This window comes from Ammodytes marinus, assembly GCF_949987685.1.
Source record: "Ammodytes marinus genome assembly, chromosome: 7".
NCBI lineage: Eukaryota > Metazoa > Chordata > Actinopteri > Uranoscopiformes > Ammodytidae > Ammodytes > Ammodytes marinus.
In genome coordinates, this window is record NC_137211.1 from 10,264,017 (window position 1) to 10,285,400 (window position 21,384).

The 21,384-nt window shown below is 41.5% G+C and overlaps 1 protein-coding gene across 1 annotated transcript; it reads left to right on the plus strand.

Annotated features, from left to right (window-relative positions):
• The first annotated feature begins 232 nt into the window (after positions 1-232).
• Positions 233-21,321, plus strand: noc2l (NOC2-like nucleolar associated transcriptional repressor). The gene is made up of 18 exons (XM_080031125.1): positions 233-294; positions 694-837; positions 946-1,120; positions 1,213-1,450; positions 2,903-2,996; positions 3,114-3,192; positions 5,897-6,007; positions 6,121-6,234; positions 6,451-6,639; positions 7,082-7,221; positions 7,837-7,948; positions 9,735-9,848; positions 14,035-14,136; positions 14,407-14,550; positions 17,868-17,981; positions 18,499-18,601; positions 20,338-20,427; positions 21,049-21,321. The coding sequence occupies exons 1-18, from the start codon at positions 275-277 to the stop codon at positions 21,168-21,170; spliced, it is 2,205 nt and encodes a 734-aa protein (XP_079887251.1). The 5' UTR covers positions 233-274; the 3' UTR covers positions 21,171-21,321.
• The last annotated feature ends 63 nt before the right edge of the window (positions 21,322-21,384 follow it).

Sequence of the window (21,384 nt, forward strand, 5' to 3'; positions counted from 1 at the left end):
ACTGACATTTTTAGGCTGTCGTGCTCGCCGACATTTTTTTTTTATTCTTCATTATTCGGATTCGGATGTTAATATTGACTCATGTATATCCTTACCCTTTATATTATCTAAAACCAAGACAAACAACAGCTGTGGTGATGGATTTAAACAATTCTGCTTGTTTTATTACATTTTCAAAAGCTGGCTTACCCATGAAACGTAAAACCAACCACTTCGTTTTGCAGCGGGGGATTGTGGGTATTGAGGTTGGATAGAGTCACGTTTTGGATCCAGCATGGCAGGCAAACAGAAGAGGTAGTGGGATATTATCTTTACTACGTCTTTTTAGTATGGGTTTTAACGGTACAGGCATGTTGTTTTTATAAATTAAAGTGTTGTCAATCCAGTTGGAGAATTTGTTTGGTTCTTAAGACTCGTGTTAAGCCAACATGGTGTGCGAAAGTTGGTTAGCCATTCATGCTATTAACGCTAACTCCCTGTTGGAAGCAGATACCAAAAACCAGCTAAACGTATTGTGCTTTTTTCAAATGAACGGTTAATGAATGAGACATTTGCAGTTAATTCAAAAGCTGATATTCAAGTATTACAACATTTGAACTGACTCTTGAAACTGTAGTTCATGCATCACATTAAGTTTCTCCCCACATGTTGGCAACATTATTTCATCTGTTGGAAATGTTTTCTTTTTGCTAGGAAACTAGAAGACCTCAGTGTGGATGAGTTCCTGCTGTCAGGTTTTGACTCTGCGGATGAAGATGATTCTGAAGAAGAGACATTAAAAGAGAATGGACTCAATGACAAGCAGAAGAAAACACTGCCATCTGCGGCTCCTGATGGGTGAGTCTTTTGGGTTAATCTACTTTTCTATACTGTGTAGTTTTGTTGTGATGGTAAAATCATAAGAACCTCTCTTAAGTGTTTTTTGTCATTTTATTGTGATGACAGGAAGAAAGGCAAGGCTTTTGAGCACAAGCAACAGCTCTCCAGGTTACAGAGCAAAGATCCAGAGTTCTTCAAATTTCTGCAGCAGAACGACCAAACGCTCCTGAACTTTGACGACACAGACAGCTCCGAGGATGAGGAAGAGAACAAGTACCACAAATTGCCAGCTGATCTTGATGTAGGGCCGGTTGCTTGCTACATGTGTGGCTGTTGATGATGAGTTCTCGTGTGAAAGTGATTATCTTAATACTGGTGTGTTTTTGGATGTAGGATGAGGCCAGCTCTGGTGACGATGATGAAGGTGAGGGTGAGAAGGTTTCGAAGAAATCCAAGAAAGCGGAGGCTATCAAAGTCACAGAGAAGATGATTGCTGACTGGAAAGAAGCTATGCAGACGGAACCCTCAGCTCGTCTCTTCAGAGAAGTCACGCAGGCCTTTAAGGCCGCTGTGGCCACGACCAAGGGTGAAGGAGGGGGTGAATGTCGCTACAAAGTGGCCGACAGTTCAGGTAGGATACCATGTTCTATTTGAGGTGCTGATGTGTATATTCAAACTTTTACATTTGAATATACAAAGTGACGTTGATTTATTTTCTCTGAATCTAGCAATCCAAAGTCTAAGTGGAAACAAGTTGTGATAAACATTTGCTGGTTATCTTTTAAGTTGTGAACATCAACAGCAGTTGCTTATAGGGGTGGGAAAAATAATCAATTTTCCGACTAATCTCAATTCTCTCTCGAACGATTCCGAATCGATTCATAAAAGTTAATAATCGATTTACTAGTATTTAATTTTAGTATTTCCTGCGCCACTGCGCATGCACACCACACAAGTGAGTTGTTAAAAGTGGCGTCAAAAGAGCAGAGAGCAGCAAACCCATATGACCTGCACTGGCTTTGTGTCTTTTTACGTTTTTGTATGAGAGCTGAATTCCAAGCCATACTTTTTGCACAATGTGTTGAAATGACATAGAAAATAATAGAATAGAAATCCTATAGAAACATGATACACAAGAGTAGAAATAAAATTAAACTGAATCGGTTTAGTTTTTACATACTTACACACCATATTGTGTTGAAATGCAAGCTGCATTGATTATTGCACTGGTCATAGAAAGTCATATTTGTGACAAGAAAAGCTTTTTCTCTAATACAATATTAGAGAAGGTCATTCATCTGTTGATTGTATTTAATGATCATCACAAAAGTAGGAAGTGATTAGCAAACTCTGAGTAGCAAACTCAGATGTGTATATAAATATATTTTTGAAAATCACACATAGGTATGTACGTAAAAAAAAGAATTGCATCGAGATGCATTGAGAATAGATTTTGAATCGAATCGTTGACCTCGGAATCGTGATCGAATCGTGAGGTGCCAAGAGATTCCCACCCCTAGTTGCTTATGTAGACATCTTGGAGTTAGCATAGCAATAATTCTGAGTCTTGTTTCTGTTCAGCTGGCAAAAGTAACTGTTATTTACTCTCTTTTAGCTCTTTTTGTTGGTTTAACTGACTACTGAGGGAAATATCAGACTCTTTTAGACTATGAACTTCACCATGACCACCAGCTAGTCGCTAACTGCTAATTTGGTGTCTGCACATTATTAAAAATTATTCTGAAGTATTATTATGGCTATAGTTTATGTTTAATGTATTTGCTTACTCTGATATTTCCTTTTTTAATAAGCATAATAGAGACGTTTCTAAGCTGTGAATATAATGCAAAACAGATGTGGTTTATGGTAATAACAGAAAACAACCAAATATGCGTGCAAAACAGGAATGACTTGTTTCAACTCCACAACATCAACATTGCACTATTTCTCGTATTTTCAAACAAAACACAGAGATAATTATATTTTAAATTGAATTTATTGAACTAAGAGACTGAATGACACAATAGAACATCGTACACTCCTTGAATATGGAATAATATCTCTTTCCCTGTTCTGTCTGCAGTGTTCAACGCCTTGGTCCTGTTCTGCATCAGAGACATTTATGCTGCCCTGCAGAAAATGCTTAACCTGAAGCCAGACCAGAAAGAACAGAAAAAGTATGAAGTAGAAGTCATATCTGCTGCTATCAACAGGGGAGGCCCTGTTGATTGCCTGAATGTAGCTGTTGAAAGATGGTTCACTCCTCACTGTTTTTCCTCTGTTTTGATTTTCAGGGTAGTACTCCCATCGTCTAGTCCAAAGTGGCAGAACAATCAGATTGACGTCAAGATGTATCTGAGTGGAGTGGTTCAGGTTTGTTTTGCTTTTCTGTCTCTCCTTTTCTCTCTGATTTAGGGCTGCAACAACGAATCGATAAAATCGATTACTAAAGCGTTGGCATTGAATTTGGTCATCGATTCGTTGAGTCGCGCGATTAATAAGTCACTTGTAGGCGCGGCACTGTTTACATCCAGCCGCCAACAGGTTCATGCACGCCCACAGCGAGTCTTCAGCACGTGAAGCAGTGCGGGAAAGCTATAGTGTGAGCGGCCACAGCTTGTATTTTGGTCATATCTAACACTGGACTGTAGGCCTATATAAAAGGGTTGTACCTTTGCTGTCTTTGGGTAAAAAAAAACTCCTTCGACTCAGTATCCGTCTAGTCCAAAAAAAACTGTCAGCTGCTGCTGCTGCAGACGGGCTCGGAGAGTCGGCATCGGCGCATCAACAGTCATTCAAAGCAGCGGCAGTAATCACACAACCGAACGGTGTAGAAAGTCCCGCCGTCAGTTAAAAATAGTAATCCAGTTTTTAAATCCATGTTAAAATCGGAAGGATATAGAGCTAGTAGCTTAAAAAAAAGTAGCAAACATGTCAACTGTGATGTGTTCAGGTCGGCTCAGTAATGTGATTGATGTGTTCATTTTGGCGAAAACTTGTTTTCCCAGCAATATAAAATAGATAGTAAAGATGGAATTATGACCTGTTTAATGTCCTATCTTGAGCTATGATCATATCAGCAATTAAAGCAATAATACAAGTTCTATTTCAACCAAATAATAGAAAATTATCAATAGTGATATCAATAAAGACTTGGATTGTTAAGGAGTCTCGAAAATGGTATCAATAAAAATTAACGATCTCCTGTCATCTGAGAGAAGATGATTTAATTTTTTTAACCGTTAGTATTTACCAGTTAAAAATCTTATCGGTTGACCGGTTTACCATGGACATCCCTTACTGTTTAAATGTATATCATACATTTTATGTTTTTTTTTTGTGTTATCCCAGTTAGATTTATTATACATTTTTTATAATTTAATATTACTTTTAATAGTTCCGGGACGTTGGAGCAATAACCTGGTGTTTTGACACTGCAGTCTGCACTGTGAATTTGAAGTAATGTTCAGTTTTTGAATAAAGATGCGGTTTTACAAATGAAGATTTACAAATGTTTCTTTTTTTTATCCGATTCATCGAAAAAATTATCGATTTTAATTACCATATGTAAGAGTTCGTGCACAGAGGGGATTGTCGGGAAAGAGATGGCTGCTTGAGGAATCTCCCATTTATTAACATTTCAACAAACAAGTTGCATATTTGCATAACGTATTCAAGTGTTACCATTTAGTGCAATAGTAGCCTAGCTACTAGGGATGGGCACGAGTGTTTTCACTACTCGTGTGATCGCTTGCATTCCTCGAGGATCAATCGATTCCTCATTAAACTTTTTTTCTATTTTTAGAACGCAACGCATCTGTCTGCAGAACAACGGTTCACCGCAATAAAGCGCTCAATGCTTATTGTCAAACAGTCACAGTTGCCATATGATATTAAGGATTTTTTTCCACAAGTTTAAAACACATTTTCCTCACTGAAAGTAATTAAATAGACGGCCAAAAAATTTAAACCGATCGAGTAGGTCTGCTGTGGGGAGAAAAAAAGATAAAAAAAGCATGGGCTGTAGTTGTAACAAAAAAAAATAGCCTAAGTCACCATTTAAAATAAGAAGGGCAGCAAATAATATAAAATTATTGTCCTACAATTTAAATACATATAAATAACTCACCAAAGCAGATAGTTGTATAACCAACCGCGTAATGCTCACTCCGTGTCCGTGAATAATTACCGCGACTAATTCCTCATTAACGGAACGTTACACCGGTCGGTTTTTGAATCTTATCCCCATATTCCCTATTGAAGGCTTCTTAACTGTTGTTGGCTCGGAGCGAATGTGCCTGAAGTAAGCCTTGCTTCTTCTTTACTTTTCTTTCCAAGCGGAGAGCACCTTGCATGCTCACCTGGAGTCTACTCATTACTAACTGAGAGTAACAGGTGTCATCTCCCCTTTTTATAAATGTAATTTTATCATCTGCTTTGAAATAATTGGACAGTTATATTCCTGAAAATGTTCTGGAGAACGGAGAGACCGTGCGGTGGCACGGAGGTGGCAGTTATTTGCAGTTGCTGTTTGACACAACGCTCAGTTTATTGCACTTGCATCAAAATATTTAATTTTGTTAAACTTTATTTTATCCGTTTTGTACACGTATATAACATTTTAAAATAGGGGCGGCCCAACGGCCGGCCTAAAGGCTATAGACACTAGAAAAAAAATAAAAACGATTTTCCTCATCCACCAATCGAGTTCATTTGAAACGAGGAGTACTCGATTACTAACGCCCATCCCTAGTAGCTACAGAACATATACTGTGCTGTGTAATAACAGGGTCGAAAAATGGGGGAAAAGTCGCGGCTTATAGTCCGAAAATTACGGTAATCGTTAGTTGCAGGCAGCCCTACTCTGATTTCTCCATCATGTATTCCTGTGAGGTTAACAGGAGGAGATACAGTAGATAAGGTTTATAAATGTGTTTTTATTGTTTTTTTGTTTAATAATTTAATTTATAACAGAGCTGCACAAGCTATGATATCAACTTCCTCTCCTGTTTTAACATCCTGAATGCACTGTTTTCCTCTCATTACACATCTTTTGTTTCCCTCTCTCCACCTGTAGCTGCTGTCATGTCTAACAGAGTCTACAGTCATCAGTGCTGTCCTGCGGCACGCCAACCAGCTCGTACCTTATTACCTTTGCTTACCCAAACAGTGTCGTCACCTGGTTAAGGTAAGGCCATTTACCATTGGGTGGCATGGGATGTCCTACTTGATGGATCTCTGAGAAATAGTTTTTACTATGATCTTTTGCCCACACGCCATCTTCTTTTTCTTTGTGTGTAGCAACTGATGAAGCAGTGGAGCACCGGGGAGGAGACAAGTCGTGTTCTCGCCTTCCTGGCCCTCAACAAGATCTGCAGACACAAGCAGGACACCTATCTTAACCCTACCCTCAAGGTGAGCTGAATGCAGAGTAATACAGGAAATGAAACCTTCACAGCTAACCTAGATGTAAAATGGACAACACTATGGCAAAACGTGTTTTAAATATATTTTGGATTATTATTATTTTTTTCAATTTGTTCCATATGCTTCAAACCACATCTTGTCTGTGCAATCAGTAAGTCTTTTTATCTGTCTGACTTTTCTCTTCTGTTTTCTTTCTCTTTGCAGCAAATGTACATTTCCTACGTACAAAACTGTAAGTTCACCTCTCCCAACATGCTGCCCATGATCAACTTCATGCAGCGAACTCTGACAGAGATGTACTCCCTGGACTCACAAGCCACTTACCAGCAGGCCTTCATCTACATCCGGCAGCTGGCCATCCACCTCAGGAACGCCATGACCATGAAGAAGAAGGTTAGTTTTTGACTGTGTATGTGCTCAGGATCATAGTCTGCTTTTGAAAGCTTTGAAGAGACAGATTTGGATAAACAAAGACGCATATAATTCCCGGCTAGATGACAAAGATTCCATATGTTGGAAGACTGTATTGTAATTTTAAAGGAGTGATTTAAGGCTTGTTCTTGTACTATTATTCTTTGATTTGAATTGATTTAAGCATGTAATATAATGATATGGCCACTACAGTTAAAAAGAGCACAACGCTTATTTCTTGTATGTTCATGTAGAGCAGTCTGATGTTTTTGACTTGTTTTGTTTGATTGATGTTCTCCTAAACAGACAACACTGCAGAAATTAGCATGACTGAATAAACATCCAGAATTCAGCTTTTATCTAGGTGCACAGCCTTTTGACGCACCCATAATAAGACACTGACCGTGCTTATTTGTCTGCGTAGGAAACGTATCAGTCGGTGTATAACTGGCAGTATATCCACTGTCTGTACCTCTGGTGTCGGGTCCTCAGCACCTTGCACCCCAGTGATGTACTCCAACCTCTTATCTATCCACTCTGCCAAGTCATAATTGGCACCATCAAGTGAGTATAAGTATTACTTAAGGTTTGTTTAAACTTTCATGTATGCTGATTTTTAAGGTGGCTAGGTTAAGTACATTTTATCCAATGAATTATTTACAGCTTAATGTTTAAGAGGGGGAAGAGTCAATCAGTTTGCTATCTGTATCATCAAATACTCAATGTTGCAATAACGATATCTGTGCAGGGATTTGGCATCAGTTTCACTTTCAATCCTATGAAACAATCAAACCACCTTCCTTAATGGTTTTTCAATGGCTCAATGAAGTAACACACAAAGTAACTACCATCAACACCTTTTTTACGCAGGACTGCTTTAGGTCTGAATGTCTACTAAATACCAACATTAAAAGTACATATTGACGAAATCTCTCTGCGACAAATAAACAAAGCAGAACTAAGAATGAAGGGTTTCCTGCTGTTGCAATTCTTATTGAATGAATGCCTGCTGGCTGAAAGTGGTAAATGTGTGAGTTTTTATGCAACCATTGTATAAAAAAAAATTAAAAAGTAATTTTGAGTATAACATTATATCAACAATTTCTGTGAACCTACTCATGTTTCATTTTGCCAACAGCAGGTGGAGACATTGACCAGTGTTTTTTTCTTTCTGAACAGACTAGTGCCCACATCAAGATATTACCCTCTGAGGATGCACTGCTGTAGAGCCCTCACCCTGCTGTCTAGCAGCACCAACACATACGTTCCTGTTCTGCCTTTCATCCTGGAGGTAAGGATCCACAACATGTTCACTAACCACCAGTCACAATGGATAAAATATCAGTTTGACAGGATCAATGCAGTTTCCAACTGTCTTAAAGTATTTCACACACCAGTACAGAGAACTAAAAAGCTCAAATAGTTCTATATTATGAAGAATAAACAACAGTCAGTTGCTTGTCTTTGTCTCAAATGGAAACGATGAAAAGGTAGATATGCTGAAATGTTCCGATAGTGGTTTACTGTGGAAAAAAACATGGGTGGTGTATGAAATGCATTTTGGTCTCAACGGCCACAACTGAAGGAACTTGGTAGGAAACGCATAGAAGTGTTGTCGTGTGTGTGTGTCAGAGAGATAGAGAGACACCTTTGTTATCAAACCAATCACAGTTCACCAACTGACATTTTCTCTAGGTCAGGTGTTAAGCATGTGATTGTGCGATGTGTTTGTGAATGTGTGCGAGGGTGCATGCAGCGGGGCTGTGTTGTGGTGGCGACAGCAACTAGCTCGGCCCGCTGGGAGTGGTCTGCACATACATATAATGTGTATTTGTTTGTAAGCGTGTGTGTGTGTGTGTGTGCGCGTGCGTACAGCAGTTTGACCGAGGCGATAAAGGCATGGTTGTGGTTTACACTCTGGTCCTAACACGCTGTGGAGACCACATCCTCTCTGCCTAGGGCCCACTCCCCACCTCTTTCCCCCTGCATATGCAGAGCCATCTCCCCTAACCCCCAACAGCAAACCGTGTTTATTTGTGACGCACAATATTTCCTGTGTTTTTTCTCCTTTACTGTTCCCCTTGTTAAAGCAATGTTAAAGGCAAACCGAGGTACACTGCTACTGTTTTAATTAGAGCAGCAGACGCAGCCCCTTCCTCCTGTGTGTCTGTGCCTGTGTGTGTTCTCACATCTCCGAGGGGGCTGTATGATTTGGAGCTTCCTGCTTCAGTAACCGTGTGTGTGTGTGTGTGTGTGTGTGTTTGTATGTGCGTGTATATGTGCATGCATCAGGGTTGGCCCATGCCTTCCCACTTCCCCCTGGCTCCCCCGCAGACCGCCACCACATCCTATGTTTGTACAGACAGCACCGGCCAGGAGCGTTGCTCCGCTTCGCACACTGAGCACATTAACGACCACGTGCGCGCACAAACACATACACACTCAGAAATACACAGATACAGGGAGTCAGAAATAGCTTGATGCACATACAAGGCAGAAATTCACTTGCACACTGTGGGCAGAGGTGCAGTTAAAGCTTGTAGACAAATAGCCACACGTTTGCTAGAATGTACTTTCACAGACTAAGATAGATATGTGTCATTTCAGTAACACTGCAATATGTAAAATAAAGTGGGTACAATGATACTGGTTGTATACTGTATATGTACTCTACCTGTTTATATGTATTCATTGAGTTCAAGAAAAAGTAAGGTCTCCCTGGAAGAAGAGAGGCAGATATAAAGTCTAACTTCAGACACTCCAGCACATGGGATGAGAAAGAATATCGGAGTTAAAATAAAAAATTAGCTCTAAAGCTTAATACATGATGACTGTTTTTATAACCCTTTTATTGACCATCAGCATCAACCATTTTGTATGGTTTTCATTAGATTTCGGTGTGTATTTGGATAATTGGGACAACAGATAATTTGGTTATCAGGTCACATGTTTTAGCTTTGGTTGTTGTATAATTCTGTTTTCCAATGATGGTTGTGCTATCTATTGTACCAATAAATTGAGTATTTTTGAGCAACAAGCAAGTTTAAACATTGCCTGTTTATGTTTCTCCTTTATAGATCGTCCAACAGGTGGACTTCAACAAGAAACCAGGACGAATGAGTAAGAAACCCATCAACTTTGCAGTCATCCTGAAGCTCAGCAAGGTCAACCTAATGGAGAAAGCCTACAAGGTAAGTGGCAGATAGTAGGGCAGATTATTTTTCCTATAGGTTGCGTGAGTATTTGGTGTGACACTGCCCTCTGTATGCTCAAGATTCAAGAAGTGTATTTGCCATATGCACATCAATTACAGCAGCAGTCATTGGCAAGTAAATTCTTAAGCCTCAGGCTCCTCTCAACAATGCAATAGAAGAAGAAAATACAAGTGAAGAAAGCTACACCTGAAACACAAATAAACACAAAGGTAATGCAAGGACACAGTGCAGATAAAAGTGTAGAGATAATAGGGGTGGTGAAAAAAACGATTCATGTAAAAATCACAATTCCTATCTCCTGTTATTTTTTTTTGCAATTCCTGCACCCCTGGGTTGAGGTAAAGGTTCTCCATATATGGCAGCTCCGACCTGGTGACGTGCTGGGCAGTTTTCATTAGGGCCTGCCCGATTTATAGTAGCCTGGAAATCCAGACCCTGATATCTTGAACGATAGAGGGTCTGGCCACGATCAATGGTAATTTCCAACTCAAGGGGCATTTCAAATGCCACTGCACGCAGTTGGATAGCACTACAACCAATCAGAGCGATGCACAAGGTGACGTAAGCCCAGTTTGTTAAGCGAACAGCTGTTAAACTGTTTAATTAAACGTTTGCCGTGGTCGATCGGCAAAACAGAACATTCCACTTACTTGCTAATGAAAGATTTGAGTGCCGTCTTCCAAATCGTAAAAGGTCGAGGCCAAAGCAGTCTCAAACTCACACAACATATCCGCAGCCATCTTTGATGTTTACTGTCACGGCTTCGACATCGCATGCACGTCACTGTCGTCATCCGGTTACGTCCTCCCCAGAGTACCATACAAAGGGCTCTGGGCCGCTCATATTGGATAGAACCAATTGAAACGTGAGCCCAGATTTCTGGGGCCTCATTTATAAAGCTTTGCGTGGGATTCACGTGGAAGCTGGCGTACGGAAGAAATGTAGGATGTACGTGCGAACAAAAATATTCGGATTTATAAAACAGTGCGCACTCACGTCCTACGCCTGTTTCCCTTTATAAATCACGATCAACTCTAAATGTGGCGCAGCCTTTGCGGGCTTCACGTACCGCCCATATTTACCCATACATAGTCATCGACACGCCCGAATTAATATCATTTACTGAGTGCATGAAGGCGGTAGTGGCAATCGCCGACTGAAAGGGAAATGGAAAAATAAACTCCACACGGTGTGGATCACTGCGGTCACCCCGAAGTAGCCGTTGGAGAAGTGGCGAACAGGGAAAATATAGTTTGGTGGCAGTGTGAGCGTAAAGGCGATAGAGTGCAACCTGTGGCGATCTCTGTGAACGCTGTGGCCGAAATAAAAAGAAGTGATCCGACATAAAAGTGGACGCAAACAAGTGCATATCCTCACTCACACAACAGTGTTTGTGCCACGAGCGGGGGGCACTGAGACCCCCCATGAGATACAGATTCGGAGAATTCATCCCGGGGCAGTGACGGGCGGCGGAGGGTTAATAATAAACTTCACAGTCCCTTTCAAAACACAATCGCGACGTGCTTAAACACAAAGAAAAACACATAAATAAAACGGACTAAAAGCCGTGAAAAAAATCACAGTAGCCTATGTGATGTACAGTATGGCTTATCATTAGTGTATGAAAAGGTGCACTCCTGTCTGCCTGACTGAGGCATCGAGAACAGCGTCAGTGTAAAAGTAATAGGCTGTATTCCACCTCAATATTATCAGAATTAATTCCACAACATGCAGATAGGTTATTCTTTAATAACTGCAGAGCTTATTCGAACGTTGCTATTTTGTTTTTATTTGCACTCATATATGTCTCCGTTTGTAGGCTATTTAAGATCCTAATTCGTTTTGTTTTTGTTGGTATCACTCCATGGAAAAATCCGTGGAGGCATTTGTTCATTAGTTGTAAGAATGGCTTCATCCGTTTTGCAAAGGAACTCCCAATATATGATAGACCTACATGGCTTATAATAGGCCTATCTGGATAAATTTTACACAAACACATTCGTTCTCGCACTTCATACATGTGCCGACGGAGTCGCCGTTTCTCCTTTCTCCACTTTCTGTGCGTACGCATGGGTCAGAGTTTGCGTGGAGGACCGCACATCTCCCGTCAAGTTTGGTTTTTATAAATCCCAATATTTGCTTAGAAATTTGTGTGCGCCCTCTTCTGGGCGTACGCAACGTTTATAAATGAGGCCCCAGGTCTTTTTGAAAAAGCTTCAACGGACCAACAGGCGCAGCAAATTTAATTTGCCAGCGCCTAGTGGCAGGTCTGGGAATGCCAGGCTACGATTATAGCATATCTCAGAATAATCAGCTGGATAATCTTTTTTTTATTTTTTATTCAAGCAATTGTGTGTAGTGAAATGCATTGCTGTCCTGGAGGTAGCCTATATGAATAGCATTAAAGCTGTAGCCTATTTACAGCAGCAGCAGGTGTGTTGTAATACATTGGATTAATTTACACTACATTGACAGTTCCCCCTGCAACCAAAGACATTGGTCATCCCTTGGCCGTTAATGACTTGCAGTAGGATTAAATGCTCAGTCTGAGTTTCAAAATGCCCCATGTCACTTTAGGCATATTTGGAAAACTTTTTTTTCTTTGACAATGCATATTACCATAAAGAAAAAGTTCCTGTTCACATTGACATTACATTTTTTTTACAATGTATATTATATTTAATCGTCATCGGCCCCAAAAACATTCCATATCGGTCGGGCCCTAGTTTTCACCGCCCTCTCTAAAGTCTTACGGTTGAGGGTGGAGCGACTGCCGTACCAGGCGGTGATGCAGCCAGTCAGGATACTCTGGATGCTGCACTTGTAGAAGCTGCAGAGTATCCTGGAGTCCATGAGGAAGAGAAGCCGCTGTGGTGCTGTCTTTATGATGGGGCGGTGTGGTGAGTCCAGGTCAGGCAACCTGAAGCTGCTCACTCTCTCCACTGGCGTCCTGTTGATGGTGATGGGGGCGTGTCCTTCTACCTGTGGCTTCCTGTAGTCCACAATCCGCTCCTTTAGTTTTGCTGATGTTTCACAATGGTGTTGGAGCTGTGTGTGGCTGTGCTTCTGATGGTTCCAACACTGAGAAGGAGCAGGTGATCACATGAGTGGTTCAAGGCTTAGTTAATGTTACTTTCACGTTGCTCCGTCACCCCTTGTGTTAAACCTGCGTGTGTAGGTGTGCACATAAGGGGATTGAGGGCAGAGCCGAAAGCCCCTTGTCAGGGCTCTAAAACTGTCCCTCGGTCGCCACGCTCAGCGCTGTAGCCAAGAGGATTGGAGCACGGCCCTCTGGGATTATCCCCTGTACTCCGCTTGCTAGGGCTGTTTCTGTCACCTGGGCAGCTGCCACAAAACCCCAGAGACTCACAGCGGACCTGACTAAATGAACACTGATCTGTTTAACCCTGATTACTTTATCAATCTGCACTGTATTGTATTTGTAATCACAAAGAGAGGAACTTTACGTAATACGTTTGTTTACTTTAGCCCAAAATGTTTGTTAAATTACATGTGACTCAATCTAACTTAAAGTACAATGTGCTTAGGCTCCATAAAATACTTATATGGTCCATCCTTAGTTGACAGACATCACTTCCTTCAGGGGCTTTGTGTAGATATACTTATTTTTTGGATGTGATTTCCTAGTGCATGATCTGCAGATTAAGACCCAATTCAGGTGAACAGCACAACAGTGAGGCTTAACTTTGTCCATTGTGTCACGTTTTTATGTTAATCTTTGCCCTGCCCAGTGTTGGGCACATTACTCAAAAAAAGGAATATAATACTTATTACTTGTTACTCTTTTCAAGCTTTCTAGCAGGGTAAAAATTCTAAGTAATGGGCATATTTCCAGCTGGTAAATGCCACGCATCTCTTTTTGCAGCATCGCATGACTCGTTTTGCGACCATTAGTTTACAAACAATATCCCAAAGAATCAATAAAGGTAACGTTGTAACGAGTTGTTTTATTTTATAGTAACGAGTAATATTATCACTGAGATTTGGTTTATAACTAGTTACACTACTCTTTACTGGAAAAAGTAATATATTACAGTAACACATTAGTAGTAAGGGCTGGATTAAGCTTGCAATCATAATTATTTTGTTATACGTGAAATGCTAATACTGATATCAATCTTTACTTTGCTCCACATTTTAGGACGGGTTAGTTGACCAGCTGTATGACCTGATTCTGGAATATTTCCACACTCAGCACAACTCCATCGGCTTCCCAGAGCTCGCCTTGCCCACTGTCATCCAGGTAACTGATCAACTGATCCTGGGATATGTACTTTATGTATCCAAATAATTTGACCATGATTCACTCTAGACTTATGAGGAAGCAGTGACTCTGAAAGTCATTCACAGAGTTTAAAACTTGTCTGAATAGATGATTCAGGATCTGCCCCCCCCTTATAGGGAAAGGACCACAAACAGTCCTCTGCTCTGCCTGAATACACCTTATGGGCAGAGTGGACAATCCTTTACACTGGTTCCCTCTTTCTCATACTCTCCCTCTGTGTCCCTGCAGCTGAAAGCATTCCTGAAGGAATGCAAAGTGGCCAATTACTGCAAGCCAGTGCGCCAGCTGCTGGAGAAGGTACAGGAGAACAGCAGCTACATCACAGGACGAAGACAGAAGGCCGCCTTCGGAGTGGCCGATGCCACCGCTGTGGTGAGTGTGAAAGCCATAGAGGAGGACAGCCTTGTCCTGATTTTAAAGCCCCCCCCCCCCTTTCCATAGTCCTCACTTTTACTCCTTCCAGTTTTTGTTTTCTTGTGAGTTTGGGTTTTTCTGTTTCATAATAGTAAGTTTTTGTAAACCTTAGAATGGCTTTTGAAAATGAGTTGTAAATGCAGGCAGGTGCTCTTCCATCAAAACATAATTGTAAAGATGAGCCTTAAACTTTTGTAACTGACAGGTAAAGCTTGATACATATGTTGCAAGTTATGTATTGTTAGCTAAAGGTTCAATAATATCTAGTGGGTATAAAGCAGTCGATTTAAAACATTATTTAAAAATGAATTACAGACCTAATGAGTAATAATAGTTTAAAGTGTCATGTGTGTCTTTGGTTTTATAACTTTATCTACTTTTCCCACTGTTTAAAAAAATATTTTACTTTTTTTTTTACAGTGCGACAAGTAAATTTGTTAACATCATTTGCGTCAAGCTATTTTATCAGTTCACCTTGACTACCCGGAAACCCTTTTCCCCCAAAAAATGTATGAACTGAAAGGCATGCCATTGCGTGTCATTCAAACTGATCACGGATATCATTACAAACCTCAAACACATCCAGACTATGTTTAAATATTCCAGCAGCGTAATGTCAATGCTGCTCATCAGGTGATCTCTACTCATTTCCACCTCACTGTTTTTTTTCTGAGCTATTTGAACTGAAATATGAAAAGAAAAAAATTTCTTTACTTTCTGATTAATTAAAGCCACTACGAGTAACTTTGTCCGTTGGCGGCCCCTTTGGACAAAAGCGGTAGTATTTTTACGACGCCAGCTGTCGCAAAGCTGTTTTCTAGCGCATGCCATCCGTGCGAGAGTCAAATGAATAGGACGCAATATAGTGCATGTCCGTGTAGCCTATTGAAAGTGTGAGGACATCGGACTGTTTTCGGCTCCGTGAGAGTGGTTAGTGACTCTGCATCAACTAATGCCAGTCAGTGCACACACCTGATTGCAATGAGTTGATGCAGTGTCACCTAACTACTGTCACGGAGCCGAAAGATTCCGTGTCCTCACAGAAAGCGAATGAACGAGAGACTGCAGTTAGTATGGATCACGATGAGGTAATGTGTTTATGTTGTTGTAAATAATGACTATTTCAGATGAATAATGGTAATCTGATGATGGTGAAGCAAAGTTAACTTTGTGTTAGTACCTCTCATTCATTTAGGAGTAAACACTGCAGTCTAGTTCGCTCCCGTGAAATTTTGTACACGTTGCTTGGCAACGTCCTCGTCCCGCCCGTAGCCTATATCACTCTCCCTTTTAGCTTTTCTTCATTGCATTCTCTTTTTTTTCTTTGATGGTTCAGCCCCGTTATCAGTCATTATGACGACAAATAACTGTCTCAAACGAGGCTCCCGCTCCCCTTCCCTCACCTGGAGGGATAGGCTTCTCAAATCGCGTTGCTGCGCCACACTGAAGTCTGCGACCAATACGGATATGTGACCATAGAGAAAATCGGACTGGGTGTGCGACCAGACCAAAAGCAGTAATAAAAACTATATAAAAACGTCTTTCTTTGCACTGATGGTCTTGTTTGCTGTTAAAGGTAATTTATGATTATCAGAGGAAACATGAGGCTGTTTAAAAGATATTTAAATGTTACTCGTAGCTGCTTTAATCGGCTTTGAACAATTAAATTTTATTTTTTTATTAAACCAGACACTTCAGATTAACTCAATTTATTGCCTTGCTTAATTTATGCACAGCTGGTACCTAAAAACTGTTAAAAAAAAGTAACCTAAATGTATCCACAGTAACATAAGTATACAACAATCAACAAAACTGTGATAGGAAATGAATAAGGCTGGGAAACCTGTCCATTAATAATCACTCTTGCTAATACATAAATCAGACTTAATGAGAAGGCGTTTGTTGTCGCTTTGCCAGTTTCTGGTAAGATGCTGCTGTGGTGGGCGTGATTGGTGATCATCATGATAATTGATGACAGTCACGGTCGACCAGCTCAGAGCGCTTTCCGTGTGAAAAAGAGAAAAGAGCAGTTTCAGTTGAATGGTGAAGATAACTTTTGACTTGATGACAAGAGTCAGTCCTGAGTGTCCGATCCTACAGCCAAAGACTGATACTGGACACTTCCCTGCATAAACTCTAACCCTGGTTAAAAATGACCCTGTGGTTATTGGTAGCTCTTATGGGCTTTTGAACCAGAGGCGCCTCTGCCTTAATGAGCAGCCATTAGTGTGTGTGTTCTGTGTTGACTCGCTCTCTCTGTGTGCTACCTGTCAACATGCACATGCTTTTATGTGGCTTTGCTGCTGCCGAGTCTCAACGTGTAGTGCTGATTAATATTTAAGAGCGTTTAAGGGTGAAATTAAAGAGGATGGTCTTTGTGTAATTTAGCTGATGAGAAAATGTGTGTGTATGTGTGTGCGCACACATGGGTGTGTTTGTGTGTGTACAGCTGACAGCCCGGCACCACGGCAGCACACGCTCTTGTCGCCATGGCATCCGCTCCCTGGCATTATTGTGGTAGCGATAGAGGTGTCACTGCGGGCAAATAAGAGAGGACAGCCCTCTCACTACTGCTGTGGAAAAGGCCACGGCCCCCCTCTGGCCACCAAGCACCACCCCTGCTGACATGTCACCCAAACTGAGAGCTAGCCTAATTAATGGTGCCCTGCTCCCATCCAGGTCACCCTTTCATGTCTCTTGTCTTTTTTCTGCCACCTGTGTGTGAAAATGTATTGTCTAGTCTGAATTCAGAAGTAGCTTTTTTTCCAGTTTAATTTTTTTAACCTGTCTTTTTGTTTGTGGGTCCACGTAGCCCACCTTAATAGCCTCACGGCAAAGTGTAGTAAATGTGTTAAGCTAACGGGTGCATGAGGCTGCGGCCTGTTTGCTCTATTGGGTTTGTCGGCCAGGTAATGTGATTTGGCCCAATCAATATCATCCACAAAGACCTTTAGGGGCTGGAGAAGATCCGCTGGTCTCCCGTTTCAGGCGTCTTCAATCCGTCTGTTTTCCCCACATCTTATGAGTCTGATCACTGTCTGAGCTGTCCACCTTTTCTCCTGATCCATCGATATAAACGTGCGCTGGAAATGCAAGAAGATAATTTCCACTTAAAAATAAATAAAACTACTACCCTGGTTATTCATATTTTTCAACAAAAAAAAGCTCAAGCACATATCTGCTTTTTATTGAACATATTATCTTTGAATATATCCACCCACACTTGTGTATTGACATCCTTCAACAAAACGTTGCATCCCAATGTGCTCCGTCAGGTGGCTTGGGAGAAGCAGATGAAGGAGGAGGGGACGCCCCTCAGCAGGTACTACAGCACGTGGAAGAAGCTAAGGGAGAAGGAGATCCAGCTGGAGATCTCTGGCAAACACAAGGTAACTATCTCACCAAATACACCTCCAACCATCCACCTCATCCCACTCAGTCATCATTAATCACCTCTGGATTTTCTTCATGAACTTTACTATTAAAAGTTATACTCCGTAAGATTATCATCTAGTAAACTGTCTGTTAAATTCCTATCTGTCAAATAGTGAGTTAATGGTGATCGAGCCACTGATGAAAACACCTCTATATGCTGCTTTGCACAGTAATACTATCCGAGTTGCTGTAAAAACTGCCAATCACCTGACTGCATACAGTCAACAATGTTCGGTTTTGAAAGAACTCTGGTCCAGAAGCACATGCAATTACATTTACGGCCACTAGAAACAACGTTACTTAAATGTCCCAGATTACAGTTTTGACCACAGAATAGACATAAGTCCTGGTTTAAATATACCGTAAAACAGTCAAGCTATATAGTGACAAATTTCAAAATATTGTATGACCATCATTATCACAATGACAGCAGGTTTGTATTTACACGGCTTCTTATTGTGTTCTGTAAAGTCGCAGGATCTGGAACTTCCTGTGAACAAAAAGAAGAAGAAGGATAAGGAGTTTGAGGATCTTTTTGATTCTGACGAAGAGGACGCAGGATCAAAAACCAAAGGTAAGCTGACTCGTACACTTTTCACTCACACATTGGAATTGGTCTGTAAGAGGTTTTACTGGCGGAACAGTAGGCTATGATGTCTGGCCTCTAGGGGGCTGTATTCTATTACAGCCAGCTCTTCTACGGCGCAAGAGCAAAGGTAAAGAGGTGATGACAGTTGAGTGTGATTTCTATGCTGCTATCTCTGTTCCTTCAACAGACACGATCTTAAAGATTTGACGACATGAAGCAGGTCACCTGCGGAGCCATTACCACAAGGCTCTGAGTTATAAAACATCCACGAGGCCCTTACTTTGGAACGGAAAATGAAATCCCAAATCAAACGAAAGAGAAAATCTCTGCTCATCAGATAGTTTGCTTCTCTCTACTGCAGTGAGGGAAGCTGGTCTTTTACCCCCACTGTGTCTCGTCCTCATGGGGTCGTCCACAGGTCACAGGCAACTCGGACACGCTCCCAGCTGAAAAAAGCACTCTGCAAGGTCACAGAGGAAAGGAGTAGGCGGCAGGGTTTTTTTTTTTCTGTAATGCATCTGGACTTCATTGTAGGGAGAGTCCCCACAAACGGATGGGCAGCTGCCGGCAAGCGGCGGGCCTCCGCCTCTCGCTCTCTGTCAACCCCTCCCACCCCTCGTGTGCACACACGAAACCCCCCAACAGGAAGTACAGCTTTGGATCCCAGCGGGGGTTCCTAATTCAAACCAGCCTAGTGGAACAGCCAGAGGTGGCCCCTCTCTCTCTCTTGCGCGCTCTCTCTCTTTCATTCTAACTCTCTCACCCTCTCTTTCTGGCTCTGTGGGCTTCAACCAGCTGCCCCCGCATGTCCTCGCAACACTTGCACACACACACGCACACTCACACATCTCGATGATAGCGCACAAGCACACACCCACCACCTTCTCCAGGTCCAGTCTTGACGAGCCAAAAGCAATTGGGCAGCTCACCAAAGCTCTTTGTGGTCTCACACGCTCCCGGAAAGGGGGAGTGGGAGAGGAGGGGGCTGCTGGTTTTGTTTTAGGGTGGGGTGTGTGTATGGCGTGGTGTCAGTTTGTGGGGGGGTAATATGTCTTCCAGGTCATTTAGGGGCAATCTCTAAGGGACCACTGAGGTCTGCTAGCACCATGTTAGTGTATGTATCTTCAATTTATATAGAGAAGGAACTGTGTGTGTGAGAGAGACAGAGGAAGTAGCTGTTTTGCTTCCCTCTCCTCCTCGCCCCCAGCCTCTCATCACACCTCAACTTCAAAGCCTGTAGACCCCAGTTGTCCCTTTGGCTAGACAACACACACACACACACACACTAACAAGTCATACCATGAGTATACCACAACACATATATTCAGACAAACTTCCAACATCTCTTGGGCGCATGGCATGACACAAAACGCACAACAGCGCGTGCGCACATACACACACTCTCTCAATCATCACTGTAGTGGTGGAACCTGCCTGCTATCTCCATTTGCTATATTTAGGCCGTGAGCATAAGAAGTCTGAAATTGCCAGTAGTAAACTGTCATGGGTGTTTGTGCAGCAGCAGCAGCGGCGGCGTCTGTAATCGACTCTTGAGTTCCATCTGAGGAGGAAATAGACACTTACAGCTGCCTATGAAGCCTGGCCCACTTAGAGGTGTCTCCAAAGACAGCCATGCACCCGAGCAAACTCGGGAATGTCTGAAAAAAGTAACTCCAAACAAAACTGAACGCAGTGTAATGTTTTTCATTGTCTCCCCTCAGGTAAAAAGGGTGGCAATAAGGCAGATGATGATGATGATGATGATCTGTCCGACATGAGTGATGAAGAGGGGATGGATGGCAAAGACTCAGGTTTGTCAATGTCCACAAATAATGATATAGGTCTTTATCAAATATTTTCAAGTTGCCATTTGCTCTGTATGCATTCATTTGTTTATTTATTTAGATTCTGAAAAGTCTATTACCCAATATTTATGTGCACCGGATTCATTACTGTTGAGTGACTGGTAAAAAAGTTTTAAATTTGCAGACCTCATCATCAGAGGAAAAATTAGACTGTTTCCTTTTTAAATTCTTCAAATTAAAAATGTATGTACAAGTTAACGGAGAAACCCCAATTTTTTTCCCCTGTAAAAGTCATAACTTTAATGTTTTGCGTTTAAAACACAAAGCATTAACCATATCCACATTTTGCTCAGTCCAAAAGTCTACATAAACATGTAATTAACCAAAGCAGCCATTTATAATGTATTTATTCAATTGATCCAAGGCTCAATTGAAGTGTTTGACCTCTTGTGGACACTGGACACCAATAAAATAGAAGCTGGTGTATACACAGATAATGAACACTGGGTTAAGCACGGTTGTAATAATTTCCTAAATATGTCCTAATTCAAACTGCTCTGTGATAGCTGCCAGGTGATTCATTATCATGCAGCCGAACATAGTTAAAGTACTTCCTGTGTGTTGTAGATGATGAAGGGGAGGAAGAGGCCTCTGAGCCTCGTCAGCCGCTGTCCTCCTCTGCTCTCATGCAGCTGGCAGAAGGAGGAGAGGATGTAGTGGAGGACCTGGAGCTGTCTGATGACGACTGAGCTCCATGGATAATGGAGCTCTCCACTTCACCAACCATCTATTCTTATATGAATATTGGACTTTTGTTATTTTTTTCTTGTTTTATGAATTATGTAATACTCGACCTGTATAGTGCAAACACCTTCAACATGTAAGTTTATATGCATTGAAATTGTTTAAAAAGTAAGAAAAAAAAATTCCAGATTTTTTATTTTTTAATTAATTTAAGCATGT